The 16,348-nt window shown below is 41.3% G+C and overlaps 1 protein-coding gene across 2 annotated transcripts in view; it reads left to right on the plus strand.

Annotated features, from left to right (window-relative positions):
• LOC143299393 (phospholipid-transporting ATPase ABCA3-like) overlaps positions 1-16,348 on the plus strand; it is a 64,609-nt gene that overhangs the window by 9,082 nt on the left and 39,179 nt on the right. For both annotated transcript variants that reach the window (XM_076612568.1, XM_076612567.1), the window contains exons 4-8: positions 5,635-5,856; positions 10,078-10,258; positions 11,129-11,365; positions 11,959-12,209; positions 15,790-16,027. In XM_076612568.1, the coding sequence (XP_076468683.1) occupies positions 5,635-5,856; positions 10,078-10,258; positions 11,129-11,365; positions 11,959-12,209; positions 15,790-16,027 (1,129 nt within the window). The remainder of the gene's footprint in view (positions 1-5,634; positions 5,857-10,077; positions 10,259-11,128; positions 11,366-11,958; positions 12,210-15,789; positions 16,028-16,348) is intronic.

Genomic DNA, 16,348 nt, shown 5'->3' on the forward strand with positions numbered 1-16,348 from the left:
TCCATGTGATTCAGGTTGGGGTGGAGTGTCAACAGGTCACCTCAGCTGACCTGTGGATATTTTGTAATGCTGATAACGCAAGTTGGACAGAATAAATACAGCCTTTTCGATTTTCTTTAGTATTGTGACACTTGTTCTCAGTTGAATAATGCAACTCTGTGCCTGTAGTTTTTTTTTGGATGAGTTAATAAAGTGAAGCTGTTTTTTTTTCTGGTAGCCGTCAGCTGTTTGAAAAAAAAAAAAAAATCGTCTGTGAGGTTAGTACTTTGTTAATTTTCCTCCCTCGTCCATACCAGGATAGTTGTGTACAGGTTTAGATGGACGGGTGGGGGAAAAAAGGTTTTGACAGCTGAGAAAAAGTGTTTTCTTTATGCAGCATGAGAACAAAAGCTAACTGCTTTAGTGTTTCAAAAGGTTTTTTTTTTGTTAACAGCTGTGAGTTCAGTGATTTTTGTGAACTGTCCATGAGGTCTTTGCACAGATCTGTAGACATTCTGTTTGAAGTGTAGAATTAAGTATGGACCAGGGTTGGGTTGTAATTCAGCCTTCATAGACTTAGGAAAATTCATGTCGCTAAACAAATATAGTGCTGCTGGGATTGTCTGTGCAAGCTGGCCCAGCTGTGAAAGGATAGAGAAGTCAAGCGCAGAGGAACAAGTCAAATGCTGGGACTTGATCAAACTGAATGGTAGAAGAACAGTAACTCATGACAATGCCAGTGTCCCAGCTGAAAAGACAAGAGGCTTAACAATCATCAGTTTACTGTAGTATGCTAGTAGAGTGACTGTGTCCGACTGAAAACAAATGCATCCACAATGTTAAGATTTATGGACTGTACTGGTACTGAGTGATTTCACTGAACATACTGAATGTCAGCACTCCCCAAACCAGTGCAGCTGCAGATTGTTCCAGTGCAGTATCTCATCAGGAGAGGCAGAACATCAAGAAGCTTCAAACCGATACGCTCCTGTGGAAGATCACCCTACTGAGAAAACAGAACGTCAACAAGCTAAGACCAGTATAGGGTACAAATGCCCACATGAAAGGACACAGCTTTTGCCATCAAAGCCACAGCATTTTATTATACTGAATGCAAAGTCTGTCCTTAACTGACGACAAATATAGTGAACCAAGACAACTGAAGTTGGAAAGAGGACACTGAGAAGCTGAAGATGTGCTGATATAATGACTCAGTCTGAAGACTACTGATGCAAAGACTGCAGCATTGTACCAGGACAGTTGTTCACTTGTTTGGGAGACTTGCCTGAGTGCTTGAAGGAGGCAAAGGGGGGATGAAGCACAAATACACTGTGGAACCTGTTCTTGAGGTAGGGATTTCTGTTGAGCTTGTGTTTCTTCATCCTTCCTGGCTGTCTTCTGTCATTCTATTGATTCATCATGGACACACTTCCTGATATTCAAGGCGGTTTTTATGGGACATTTTTAGTGTTTTTTTTTTGTTTGTTTTTTTGTCTCAGATCAGTGCTCATGATTAACTTATCCAAAACGTAAGTTGGGCATGTTGTGACTCCCAGGTTTATAAGTACTGTAAGCACCTTGTCAGTGTCCACACTTTCTTTCTTTGATTTAAGGTCTTTTCACTTTGAGTGATATTGGACATGTCATGTGTGTGTGAGTGTTGCTGTGTGGGAGGTGGGATTGGGATGGAGATTTAAGGGGTATATACAGAGACAGGATAAACTATAACAATGGAATAAGCATTTCATAAACATCTGTGAAACAGCAGTTATCAACATGAACAACAACAAAAGTAAAATTAGGTATCAGTAGGTTGCATCACAGAAACAGACATATTAGACTGTGCAGCAGGGAGGGATTCAGCAATTTCAAATAACAGTTATTGATTGGACATTATTTCTTTATGTTTTATTCTCCTCTTCTTCTTCTTCTTTGTATTTGGGCTGCAATTCCTGCATTCACTCACATATACATGAGTGGGCTTTTACTTGTATGGCCGTTTTTACCCTGCCATGTAGGCAGCCATACTCCATTTTCGGGGGGTTATGTTTTGTTCTGAAAATTTGTAGTGTCCGCTCTGTCTTTGCACAAATTTCATGAAAAAAAGTTGTGTATGGGCATTTGCTGCAGCCTTGAACCTTCTCTGGAAGTCCATTCCCATACTTAGTTTCACCACCATACAGTAGGCCTGCTGACTGGGCATTGACCCTTATGTTTGAGAAGTCTCTCGTTGAAATGGTGATGTGCATGGAAAACTGTTCAAATGTGTCATGGATATGTTTCTGTACTAAAAGTCTCCTCTCTGCCTCCTCCTTCATTTATCTTACTTCATTTCATTCTTTCTTTACAGAATGCCTGCATGAATGGTCACTGTAAAACCTAGTGAGAGCATAATGTTACTCCAATGACACATGTCAGGACATGCAGGCATTCTGTCCTTTTCCTCTCGATCTAAATACGTGCTGCTTCGTAAAGCAGAGTGATCACAAATAGCAAACTCATTTATCATTAGCTCATGATAATTTTCTTCTTTTTTTTTTCAAACTGTGGGCTGGGTGTTTGTTTACAAGGTGAACAATATGCAAGTTTTTAATCCAAAATAAGGAGTGGGCAATTACTAGATACTGGGCATTTACACGGTAATTACAGTATAACGATTAACCAGTAGAGTGCCTATAAGATGTCAGCTGATGTCCTCCAAAAAGTATTGCCATAGTGCCTATAAGACGTCCACTGACATCCTGCATATGTTCTGATTTTTCCTTCATTGGAGTTTGATTCAGTTCACATAAACAGACTATGAACAGTTAGTTTGATGTGTCTGAATTATAAAAATACTATTTAAATGAACATTCATCAGGTAGAAGACCCCTTTGTACTGGATAATAATTTGCTAACTGACCATGTGATATGCACATGGAAAAGGGGGTTTCATCATGTGCAAAAAATGTGTTGAAAACTGTGTCCAGTAAAGCAAATAGTCACAGTCAGCAGATTTACACAATTTTGAAAGCTCTGCTTGTGGTTATGGACAGGTTTCGCGATGGAGAAGGATCTGTTGTCTGATGATTGGTTTGAAAATGAAGGTGATTGACAACAACAGTTATGAAACTAACAGCCCATTTTATGGTAATTCAGTCAGTCCATCCAATCAGACAGGGTTTTTTAACAACTGATGCTATGACTGACAGAATACGTACAGCCAGTATTTGAAGAAGAGAAGGAGAGGGAGAGGAGTGATGTAAGACAGTAGGTCGAATGCCAGCCAGAGGTCATCAAGTGAGTGTGGCTTTTGGGAAGAGTGTACTCACATTTCAAAGCAGACAGAATGCAATGGACAACCACCAGTGCCCCACAATTTTCACAAAATGCAGTGCTGAACCTGCACTGGCCGTGAAACATGTGCTTTTTGTTTTTAACACTTTTTTTCACTGAATCAGAGGGATGACTTGTTTGAAGAGGTGGCAAGCCGATGCACAGTAGACACTTTAATCAGCCCACGTGCAACTTGAAAGAAGTGAATGTCATCAAAGAACTTCACCCTCTCACTTGCAAACGCCCTTTGCTGTCAAAAAGCTTGCCAGTTCAGTTTCTGGGACTGTTATTGACCTTTTACGTTGACTTTGCTCACTTTTGTCATTACTGGGACAGTGATTTACTTACATGTCTGCAAGAGCTGTGATTTGTTTTCATAAACTTATAGCCTGTTTTAATTTCTACTACAGGTATAATCTGATGATAGGCTTGCTATTTCTAGCTGTAATTTGTTTCTTTTCATTATGGATGTCATTATGTAGAGGTGGAAATAGACTTTTTTGTTGCACAAAAATTATTATTTTGGCTTTACATGCCTGAACAGTTAAGTACAATCAACCTAATTGGAAAAAAAAGCCCAGAAGCAGAATCTACACCCATTTTCCTTCACAAAAACGTTTACTTTCTTTCTGTATTGCCCATAGCTTTTGTGCTAGAATTTTTTGTGATTTATTACCCCCGAATCCTCAAAATTCCCTGGCAAGGGGACAGCACTTTTTTTTACTAAATTCTCTGGCACTGAACTGGTTAACTCAAATCGAACATATCAGTTTAATAGAATCACACGCAGTCAAACCAAATGTCTCTATAGATCTGTCAAAGTTTTACTTGCAGTTTTGAAACCTTCAGCCAGCACAGACACAGTAATAGTTTAGTCATATTTTTGCTCAGTACAAAGATTCAACAGACTATTGAGGGCAGTGTTGGGAGAAATAGATCAGCATATATAACACCTCACAAAATGAAGGCTACTGAGCGAATGATCATTAGATCTATCGATAGTTCCAGTTTGAAAGGAACTAACTCTGACGTTATATTGAAATGGATTACTCTGGGAGGTAAGGAGACATGACATGACGCCAAGGAAGAACCAATCACCAAGAGGCTGACTTTGTATCAACCTCAAAACAGTACATGGCAGAAGGCTCAGGTAGGTGCCAATCGCCTTTTGACTGTGCTTCCCAAACCTTTCAGTGGCACAGAAGCCAGTTGGCTCAACTGGTGACAACAAAGCCGTGAATGAAGTTTACACTGAGTGTGCTAAAGAACATAAAGATGAATTTTATATATATATATATATATATAAAACACCATTTCCCCTGCTTTATTGACACAGTTAACCAAGCAACATGTTATTAAAACCAGACAGTGTTACTTCAGCAAATGGGAAACCTCGTGTATTCAAACTCGACACAGGAGCATCAGTCACTGTAATCATTGATAACACTTGGCTATATAATGTACAGCTGAAAGAAACAAAGAAACAGCTCCAGTGGACTTGCAGTATATATCTTCAGATAAAGGAGTTTGAATTGCTGTTATATAGAGATCACACTATAAAAGAAATTTGACACTCTGTGTACATACTGCCAAATAAGCCATGTTCCCTTATCAGCAGGTGAGCACGTATACAGCTGGGTCTTGTTTCTGAAAGTGATGAAATTTCAGAGAAACAATTCAAAGATGAATTTCCAACAATAATTTTATGACTCGGAAAGATTTGAAAAATCATACAGCATTGCCTTTCACTCTGATACAAAATCAGTATGTGGATATAGTCCTTGGAAGATGGCCCATTCTTTGGTGCCCAAAGTAAAGAAAGATATTGAAAAAAAGGTGAAACAATGTGTCATTCCCCAGTGACAGGGTCGGCAATCTAACCTGGTATTCAGGCATGGTTCCAGAATCTCTGAAATGGAGATGTGTGAATTTTACATAGATTTGATCCAGTTAATTATTAAAGAACCTATCCAACCAGAAATACATCTACAATCCTTGAATTTGGCAAAACTGAGACAGAGCAAGATATTTATAAAACTAGATGCAAAACGCAGCTTCACCAAACTCCTCACAACTTTTGTCACACCATTTGGCCGATACCTTTTTTTTTTTTTTTTTTTTTGGCAAACACGATTTTGGAATCAGCTAGGCACCTGAAACATACACACATGTACACACACATGCACATGAAAACACATGAACATGTGCACACATACACATGCATGCATGCATTCACAAACACACAAACATACATTTGCATGTGTCTTCAACTCAGTCACTCCTAACCTTTCTTTCATTAACAAACTACCCACCCCCAACCCCCCAACCCTCTTGACACAGCTGCTCGGGGACACCACCAGAAGCCAGTCCAACATGGAGCAGGGCGCTGCGGAGAAGCCTGAAGCATCAGCACGGGCGTCAGCTGGCCGGCCGGGGTTCCTGGCCCAGGTGGGACTGCTGCTCTGGAAGAACTTGCTGCTGCAGCGCCGCAGCATCAAAACCACCATTGCTGAGATTCTGATTCCACTGGCTGGGGCCTTCATCATGGTTGCTGTCAGACAGGTGTGTTTTTGTGTGTGTGTGTGTGAGTTTGTGTATGTATGTGTGTCTGTTTGTGCATATGTTTGTGTATGAGAGGATGTTGTAGCACATCGTGTTGTAAGTAAACCAGCCTTTTGTGACCCACAAGTCAAATCATGTTGCTCTATTGTCCAGCCTTTAGTGCATTCAAATCAAATGATGCTGCTTTGAAGCAGGACTAAAAGCCAGTCGAACTTGTCAGGCAGTCCATGACCTCATCTTGCAAAGGGAATGTGTATAATCAATGGCAGAGTTGTGTCCTTTGGGGTATCAATTTTTTGCATTTGGTTTGGGCTGCAGGTGTAGTGCCTCACTTAAACTAAGAAGTTAGGACAGGACATTTCATTTTGATGGGGAAGTGAAAGGAAAATAACAGTTTCTTCTTCTTCTGTTGCATTGGTGAGCTGCATCTCTCAGGTTCACTTGTATTCGTGTATGATTGGGCTTGTTAGGTGTATGACCACTTTTTTACCCCGGCATGCTAGTAGCCGTGCTGCTTTCAAGGGTACAGCAAAGTTTAGCTTGCACAGGTCTCTGGACAATAATGACTCATGCCGGTGTAGCATCCCAGACTGTCCCCCACCCTGGAAACGTCCCTTGGGGACAATTTGACCACTGGAAATGTCCCCCGGGGACTTTCACCATTCATAATGTCCCATGAGGACATTTTCAGCGGCCAAAATGTCCTCTTTTTTGCGCTCTAGCCTCGTTTTGAAATGTCTCCCCCCCAACCTTCAAAATGTCACCCCCTTGTATCCCGTAACGTCCCATCCGCCGAAAATGCCCCCCCCCCCAACCCCCCTGCTCCTCCCCCCACCCTCCTCACGCCCCCAGCTTCCAACAGAACATTTGTTACATCTATGAGCGTGCGGTGTGTGCATGCGCGCACGTGTGTGTGTGTGTGTGTGTGTGTGTTCGTTCTTTAGTTTAGTGTCTTTTCACTATCAGTGATATTAGACGTTAAAAAAAAAAGAAAAAAAAAAAGGGGGGGGGGGGGGGGCATTTACATTTAACAGTAACAATTCAATAATAATAATGATAATAATCAGAAACCATTAACACAGTTCTGAATTGCATTAAAGGAATGTAGAAATAGGGCTATGAATTAATGCCTGTGAAAGTTCGACCATAAGAACCTCGTCAGAAATAACTTTACAAAAATCATCTGCAGAATTATTATTCTCTTTGAAATACTTGGGCAAGAAGGTACATAACTGCTGACAGTTAAACAAACAATGATGCAAGCTGAACTGCTTATCACGGATGCATGAAACATTTTTACTATATCTTCAGCGCATCAAGTTTTATATGGAAGAAAGTAGAGATTATTAATCTTGTATAGCAAGCTGATGGATTCGGTATCTTTTCTTTAATAATATTATCGGGGAAAATGTTCCTTTATGTTTTAAAAACTTTAACTTCCATCGGTTATGAAATCGACCCCATGCTGATTTTTCTAATAAAGTGTATGCCTCTTTTACGGAAAGACGGACATGTATTTTTGGCAATTTTTCTGAATCTTGTGCTCGTCTTTTAGCTGCTTTATCAGCAGTTTTAGTGCCATTAATGCCCACATGAGAAGGCACCCAACAAAAACTGACCTCAGTCCCTTTAATCCTTAAACAATTGACCAAATGATTTGCTTCAATAACTAAGCCAGGTCTTGTTTCAAGGCTGAATAATTCTAGAGCATAAAGTACTGATTTGGAATCAACAAAGAATGCTATTTTCGAGAAAACTATTTGATGGTTCACTAAGTAGTTCAGAGCTTGTATAATAGCAATTAGCTCAGCTGTGAATATGGAAAGATGTTTTCCAATAAAGTAAGATTTTTCAACTTTAAAGGCAGGAATATAGAAAGCCGCACCAGCATTTTTGTCATCAAGAACAGATGTGTGTGTGTGTGTGTGTGTGTGTGTGTGTGCCCATATGTATGAGTCTGTACCTATATTGGTGTAGGTTGTGTGCATGCACGCACATGTGTGTGTGTGCGTGTGTGTGTGTGTGTGTGTGACTTTATTGGTGTAGGTCGTATCAGCAGTCAAAACACGGTCCTCTATCTCTGAAGTATACCAACCATCACATCAAGAACTGCGGAAGCTGTTAAATAACTATAACTATATAACTATATATATATATATATATATATATATATATATACGTGTGTGTGTGTGTGTGTTTGCGTGTGTGTGTGGTTTTAGCGATGACTGTTTGATTTTTCTTTGCAAGAGTGTTAAAAGCTGGATGTATCGAATTCATTGTGGGTGATGAAGACTGTGCCCATGTGGTTTCATACTTGAAAAAAAAGGTAGGTATATTGACCCAAGTGCACTCAGGGATGCAGAACAAGGAAAAAAGTCGAGAAAAGAGTATTTTGCAGAACTGCTGGCCTCTACACAATACAAAGAGATATTTTGAACCACAGAAGGCAATTCATATTTTTTAGTTGTTGTATGTTTTTGTTTTACAGTTGTCCTTGTTATTTTATTTTGTGGTCTTACATGGCAGAATTTTGATTGTTCATTGTTTTATTGAGGAAATGAGAATTTTGTTACACCACATGTTTGTTTCTGTCTTAAAAGTTTATGTCCGTGGTATGTCATTTGTTTGTTTTCAAACTTATTTCAGTATTTTCAAATCACTAACACGTATACACACACGTCTCTCTTTCTGTCTGTCCCTCACTCTGTCTGTCACTGTCTCTCTCCCATATGATAATCTCTTCAGTTTTGTCGACTGAGGCATGTTCAGATATTTTACCCAGTGGCATTATCACGCTGACAGAAAGACAGGGAAAACTCAGGAAATATGTACCAAAGATTTTGCATGGAAAAATGGTTTTTATCACTTAAATAGCTTTCACATATGCCTACACATATATGCATACAGACACACATTCGCCCCCCTCCTCGGCCCCCCTCCCACACACACACGCAAACACGCATCAAAGACAATTACAGACACAATCACACACAGACATACATGCACACACACACACACACACACACACACACTTGAGCATGTGTATAAAAATATTTGTTATATTCATAAGCACAAACCCAATGTTTGTACGGCATACAACTGGATGTATACACTTATACACCGGCTTACATGCTGGCTTTAAACAAGAAAACAGACACGGACACAGAAACATATAAACAGACTCACAGACATCTCCCCCCCTCCCCCCCACCTCCTACACTTACAATTACACACAGACACACACACTCACATATACACACACATATCACACACACACACAGTTATACACTCAAACACCCACACATCACACACACTTCTCCACCCACTCCCCCACCCCTCACTGTCCACCCCTCACCTCCACCCCCCCTTCTTTGTTGTTATTGTTATTGTTGTTGTTGCCTAATATCACTTAAAGTGGAAAGACGTTAAACTGAAAACTACTACTACTACTACAACACACACACACACACACACACACACACACACCACACTTGCAATTGTTTTGTTGGAGAAAAGCGGGCAGGGGTGGCAGGGGAGGGGGGTGGAGAGGAGGGGGGCATTTTTGGCAAAGGGGACGTTACAGGATACATGTGGAGGACATTTTCAGGGTAAGGGGGACATTTCACATTTCAGATTGAGGCTAAAACCCAAGAAAGGGGACATTTTAGCCACTAACAATGTCCACAAGGGACATTATGAAAGGTGAGAAAGTCCCTGGGGGACATTTCCAGTGGTCAATTTTTCCCCTGGAGACACTTCCAGGTGGGAGACAATCTGGGATACTACACCGACATGAATTGTTCGCATGCATTTGTGGTTTATGCAGGCCGGTACCTGTGTCTGCATTGCTGAGAATTAGGAGAGGTGGCCATGATGGGTGTGTTGGTGATGGGTTCAGGTGATGATAGGAGGAAAGTGGCAGAATGGGTAAGGCACTTATCTGCTGATTCAGTGTTCATGAGGTTCCGAGTTGGAATCTTGGTCTCACCCTTTCTCTGCAGTTTGACTGGAAAATCAAATTGAGCATCTAGTCATTCGGATGAAACGATAAACCAAGGTCCCTTGGCCAAGGAAAACTCCACTCTGATTGGTACACAAATGTATATCCATCCATGCACACAAGCCAAGTTGTCAGATATGCTGCTGTCAGGCATCTGCTAAGCAATATGGATTTGTCTGAAGGCAGTGACGCCTCGTTGATAAACTGAACCTGAAACTCAGGTGGTGGAGGTCACGGACGTGTCCACGCCCACAGTGTGGGGCCCCCAGAGCCTGGGGCCAGAGGCAGCGGCCACATTCAGGCAATCAGGTCAGCAGTTGCTGTACGCCCCCAACTCTACGCTCATCAACCGTGTCATGGCTCATGTCAACACCACACTCTTTGATGACCTAGAAGGAAATGGTAAAACATTACAGTGAATTTGTGTGTGTGTGTGTGTGCGTGTTTGTGTGTGTTTTTGCACATGTCAGTACTTGTGTGTGTGTGTGTGTGTGCAAATGTCAGTACATGTGCGTATGTGTATGTGTGCATGTCAGTAATGAATAAAATATGTTTCACAGTTGCTAAAGAATATTCATACACACTCACACCACACACACATGCACACACACGTGTGTGTGAGTGGGTGCACACACCCTGTTTGTATAATGAAAGTCAGGGTTAGCATGGAAGCAGAAGATTTCAGTAGTGCAGGAAAATTTATAACTTTGGTGAAATGTGCCGGAAGAACTATGTATTGAATATTGTTTTTTTACCTTTTGGAATAGGACAGTTTTGCATTTATCTAAAAGATTTTACAGAAGAGAAAATTGGTGGACAGACAGTAGCAGCTCACTCCATATGGATGATGCCAGGAGAGAGGTATGTTTGCCATGTGGATCTAATCCTGCACAAAAGAATTTTACCTTAAAGGATTTTGTTGGTACACTATTACAGTTTGCATCCCTAGTAAGTGCAGGACTGAAAAAGACCTTGTGTAACGATGTGAGGTACCCATTTAGATATCTTTACTCCATTTTCTGAAGATGTATGTCCTGTATTCTACTGAGATGGAGTATAACATCTTTTACATACATACTTGATCTTCCACATGCACTTGCACTTATTCATGAAGGCAGAAACAGGCTTGCAGTTTGCTGCTAATGTGGACTGAGAAATTTTCAGTGACTTAGGTGAGCCTGTTTGCTATGTGAATTCTAAAAGTCGATGGCTCGTTGTATTGTGCATTTGCTACTTTCACTTCATCATGATTTTGTCTTCCCTGTTTTGCAGTGACTGTGGTGGGTTTTGAATCTGAGGAAGACATCATTCAGTTCTACCAACTGCAAGGAGAGAATACGATGGAGTACCCCATCACTGTCATTTTTGACATTGAGCCCACGGCCAGTGCCTTGCCCCCCAATGTCAAGTACACCATACGGCCGCGGACAGAAGATAAGGACAAGTGGCACACACAGAATGTGTTTTCTTTCTACCAAGTGCTGAGCCCTCGTGGTGCAGACAATGATTGTACGTTGATTGTTGCATTATGGTGGGGAGGGGAGAGAGTTACCTTTTTCTGAACAATATTTGTTTTCCTGCATCAGCCAGCTTCCAGTATTTGCCCTGTCATATATTTTCTTTTCTTTTTCTTAAAGAAAAAAGTTGTCTCCTATAATTTCATAGTATAAAGAACAGAAACACATTGAACAGACAATAAAAAAAAAAAAATAGCAATAGCAGGTTTAAAAGAAAAAAGGGGGGTGGGGGGAGAAAGAAAGGAAAAACCCAACTCATTGTAATAGGCAACACTGTTGCATTATAAACTGGTCACAGCATGTAATGGATGTACATGTGCATATACTGTTGAGAATATCAACTTAGATATTGTCATTGACCTGTGAATGACTGTCATTGTTACAATGTTTTTGTTCGAAGCATTTAAGCATGCACTGTTGTTGAGCTTTTTTATAAAAAAAACAAAACTTTCTCATTTTATGTATCTTGTGACTAAATGAACAGTCGCTAGCTGGTGAGACACAAGAGAATAACATGTAAAGGAGAGAATAAATGAAGAAGCAGGGACTTGTAACATGGACATGACTGTCTTGTGTTGTTGACAGACTACTACAACCGGAGCTTTGTGTACACTCAACGTCTGGTCTCGGAAGCTCTCATCCAAGAGTGGCGGCCTGGGGCGGAGCTGAACGTGTCATCCTGGAAGGTGCAGCGCATGCCGTACCCGCCGTACATCAACGACGTGATTGTGCAAGTCCTGCAGCAGAACTTCCCCACTGTCCTCTTGTTGTCCTTCATCCTCAGCGTCATCATCATGAGCAAGAACATCGTTGAAGAGAAGGAGAAGCAGCTGAAGGTGGGTGGGCTGGTGCTGGGTCAGCTAAAGCATGGAGTGGAGGGGTAGGCCTGGAGGTAACGCACCCACCCAGTAAGCCAGAGAATCTGAGGGCATGGGATCAGTTGAATCCCACATTCACCTATATTTTCTCCCCCTCCACTAGACAGTGCACTGATGGTCTGAATGCTCGTCATTCGGATGAGACAATAAACAGGTCCCCAGTATGTAGATTGTAGTAAGCGCATTTAAAAGAACCCATGGCAACAGAAGGGTTGTCCCTGGCAAAATTATTTAGAAAAATCCACTGTGCTGAAGGGTGTTGTTAACAGCTTCATTGTAGAAAACCTGTTGACATTTGCGACGGGTCCAGAGTTGATAGACCTGTCTCAAATCCTGGCAAATGACAAACAGCCACTATCCTTTTTTTCTTCTTCCAATTTTTCCTTGTTTTTTTTATTTTGTTTTTTCTTTTGCCAAGTGGTTTTCAATTTTCTTCACTAGTTCAGTTAACCCCTTCACTGCCAGAAAAATAAGATTTAAGTGAAATCTATTTGCCAGGTTTTTTTTCACAAAAAACGGGTATAAATTTTCAAAAAATTCTGTGCTCTTTGTTATTTGAGAAAGACCCATAAAAGTACATATTTTCTGAAAGGTAGATGAATAAAGAAGACAAAACACATAATGTTTTCCCATTTTATATATTTTTAGTGACATGCTGTTGTTTTGAAATCAGTGTTTTGTTTTTTGTCACATTTTCAACTTGTTCATTGCAAACATTAGTCAGGTAATTTGCAGTAAAATATCATATTTTCTGGACAAATGGATATTTGCACACACAAAATTATACTAGAACAACCACAATATAAAAATTTTTTAAAAGAGACAGATACACAATGCATTGTGACTTCTCCGCAAGCGATAATATGGATGTGGGGCCACACCCCCTCAGTCTCCACCCCCCTCCTCTTCACCCCTCTAACATGATCACTTTATCCAGTTTTCATCAGACCGCGTTGGCTGAGTGCCAAGAAAATTGCCAACACTGTGTCCTGCTAATAATTCGGTTAGTTTGTGTCGTCTGCTACGGTTGTGCAGCCGGCATCACTCACTGATAGTCGTATCTTGGCCAATCTCTTGATTGCTCCCTTTTTTTTCTATGAAATCGTCCCATAAATGTTCATCACTGTCTTCTCCTTCGAATTTACGCTTTAATTATTTCTGAACATCAGCTAAAGAAAGCAATCTTGGTTGATTTAGTTCGCCATGATCGCATGTCTTGATCATGGCGTCAGTCCGACATTTTGTTGAGCGAGCGAGGAAAGGAGCTAGGCAAAACACTGCGACAGTGACCAAAACATTCAAATAAAGGACTGCCTCATGACGTAGATGGGGTTTCTAGCCATGAATAGTATCCAGAAAGATTCCCCAAGCTAAAGCGACCAGCATTTTCGTCAACGAACTGAATGCAAACCAGGGAAAAGTCCGAATATTTCGATGACAAGTTATCTCGTCATTGTGGCAGCGAAGCGTACATGCTTGCAATGATGAGTTATCTCATCATATAGGCAGCCTAGGGGTTAAACTTCTTCTTTCTGTTATCCAACATGGATTTGGTGATGACTCTGTCATGGTTGTTGCATGCTGGGTATTTTCGTGTCTCCATAATCCATGGAGCATTGACATGGATTGCAGGATCCTTAACATGCATATTTGTACTTCTGACCCATGCCACTTCGTTGACAAAAGCAAGCATGCAAGAGCTAGTTACACATCTCTGTTAAAATAAAGAGTAAGTAACTTGTTTCCCTTCATCCCGTGGCACTTTGTTGAAAAAAGTGAAGGAAAGAAAGAACATGAATGGCACATCCCTGCAGTGTAAATGTTGTGTGGCAAGCATTCACATGGTATTTCTGGCCCAGAGATTTTCAGTTTTCTCCAGACCCCTTCTTTTCAGGATTGAAACATTTTTTCCATTCCCACCCATGGAGATGGTTAGGCCACGTGCCAAGATCTGACAAGCTCTTCAACATAATTCTTCAGGGAACAGTGCAGGGGAAAAGGAGATGAGGCAGACGGTGAAATAAGTGGACAGAAAACATCATGGAGTGGACAGAGAGGAGCTTTGCTGGAAATGGTGGCCTGACCCATGACTGCCAGGAATAAAGACAGATTGTGACATGTTTCACAGTGTAGTGCCACCTTGACCAAGCCAGGTTACAGTCAGGAGCATAAACTTATCACAGGCTGTTGATGTTGTTTATTTTCTTTTAGTTTGGGAAAAAAAACAACATTAATTCCTTGCATCAGTGAGGGCCTGCAGTGTTGGTACAGTGGTTCATTGCCTTTTGTATTGCCATTGAACACTGTTCTCCTCTTGCAGGGGTTTGTTGCCTTTCATATTGCCATTGAACACTGTTCTCCTCTTGCAGGGGTTTGTTGCCTTTCATATTGCCATTGAACACTGTTCTCCTCTTCCAGGGGTTTGTTGCCTTTCATATTGCCATTGAACACTGTTCTCCTCTTGCAGGGGTTTGTTGCCTTTCATATTGCCATTGAACACTGTTCTCCTCTTGCAGGGGTTTGTTGCCTTTCATATTGCCATTGAACACTGTTCTCCTCTTGCAGGGGTTTGTTGCCTTTTGTATTGCCATTGAACACTGTTCTCCTGTTGCAGGGGTTTGTTGCCTTTCATATTGCCATTGTTCTCCTCTTGCAGGAGTTTGTTGCCTTTCATATTGCCATTGAACACTGTTCTCTTCTTGCAGGGGTTTGTTGCCTTTCATATTGCCATTGAACACTGTTCTCCTCTTGCAGGGGTTTGTTGCCTTTCATATTGCCATTGAACACTGTTCTCCTCTTGCAGGGGTTTGTTGCCTTTCATATTGCCATTGAACACTGTTCTTCTCTTGCAGAGGTTTGTTGCCTTTCATATTGCCATTGAACACTGTTCTCCTGTTGCAGGGGTTTGTTGCCTTTCATATTGCCATTGAACACTGTTCTTCTCTTGCAGAGGTTTGTTGCCTTTCATATTGCCATTGAACACTGTTCTTCTCTTGCAGGGGTTTGTTGCCTTTCATATTGCCATTGAACACTGTTCTCTTCTTGCAGGGGTTTGTTGCCTTTTGTATTGCCATTGAACACTGTTCTCCTCTTGCAGGGGTTTGTTGCCTTTCATATTGCCATTGAACACTGTTCTCCTCTTGCAGGGGTTTGTTGCCTTTCATATTGCCATTGAACACTGTTCTCCTCTTGCAGGGGTTTGTTGCCTTTTGTATTGCCATTGAACACTGTTCTCTTCTTGCAGGGGTTTGTTGCCTTTCATATTGCCATTGAACACTGTTCTCCTGTTGCAGGGGTTTGTTGCCTTTCATATTGCCATTGAACACTGTTCTCCTCTTGCAGGGGTTTGTTGCCTTTCATATTGCCATTGAATACTGTTCTCCTCTTGCAGGGGTTTGTTGCCTTTCATATTGCCATTGAACACTGTTCTTCTCTTGCAGGGGTTTGTTGCCTTTCATATTGCCATTGAACACTGTTCTCCTCTTGCAGGGGTTTGTTGCCTTTCATATTGCCATTGAATACTGTTCTTCTCTGGCAGGAGTCGATGAAGTTGATGGGGATGTCTTCAGCTGCACACTGGACATCATGGTTCCTGCTGTTCTTCTTCTATCTGGTCATAGCCAGTGCCGTTTATACGCTCCTCATGTCAGTCAAGCTGGGGAGCAAGCCATCTGTCCTTGTCTACAGTGACCCCTCCCTCATCTTCGTCTTCCTTGTCCTCTATTCCATCAGCATCATCGCCTTCACTTTCCTGGTCAGCACTTTTGTCAGCAAAGGTATGCCAGTCAGTGTCTTTGTCTACAGTTACTTTAAATTGTTAGTAATGTGAGATCCATATTGTGTGATTGTACAGACTGTTTCAAACTAAGTTTTTCATAGAATGTTATTTCAGAACTCTTGCTACCACACTTGCATGCTTAGTTTGACTTCACCTTGGGAAAGATTCAGCACTAATATGGTAACTGGTCCAGGAATCTTTTGAAAAGGTGATTTTTTTTTTGGCACTTTACCATACATTTCCTGGTGTCCCCTAGTGTTTGTTCCTTGATCATTTTAGGGAGAAGCCAGCCCTGAAATCATTTCAATGGTCTGATTTC

Source organism: Babylonia areolata, chromosome 25, assembly GCF_041734735.1.
Source record: "Babylonia areolata isolate BAREFJ2019XMU chromosome 25, ASM4173473v1, whole genome shotgun sequence".
In the NCBI taxonomy this organism is placed as follows: Eukaryota; Metazoa; Mollusca; class Gastropoda; order Neogastropoda; family Buccinidae; genus Babylonia; species Babylonia areolata.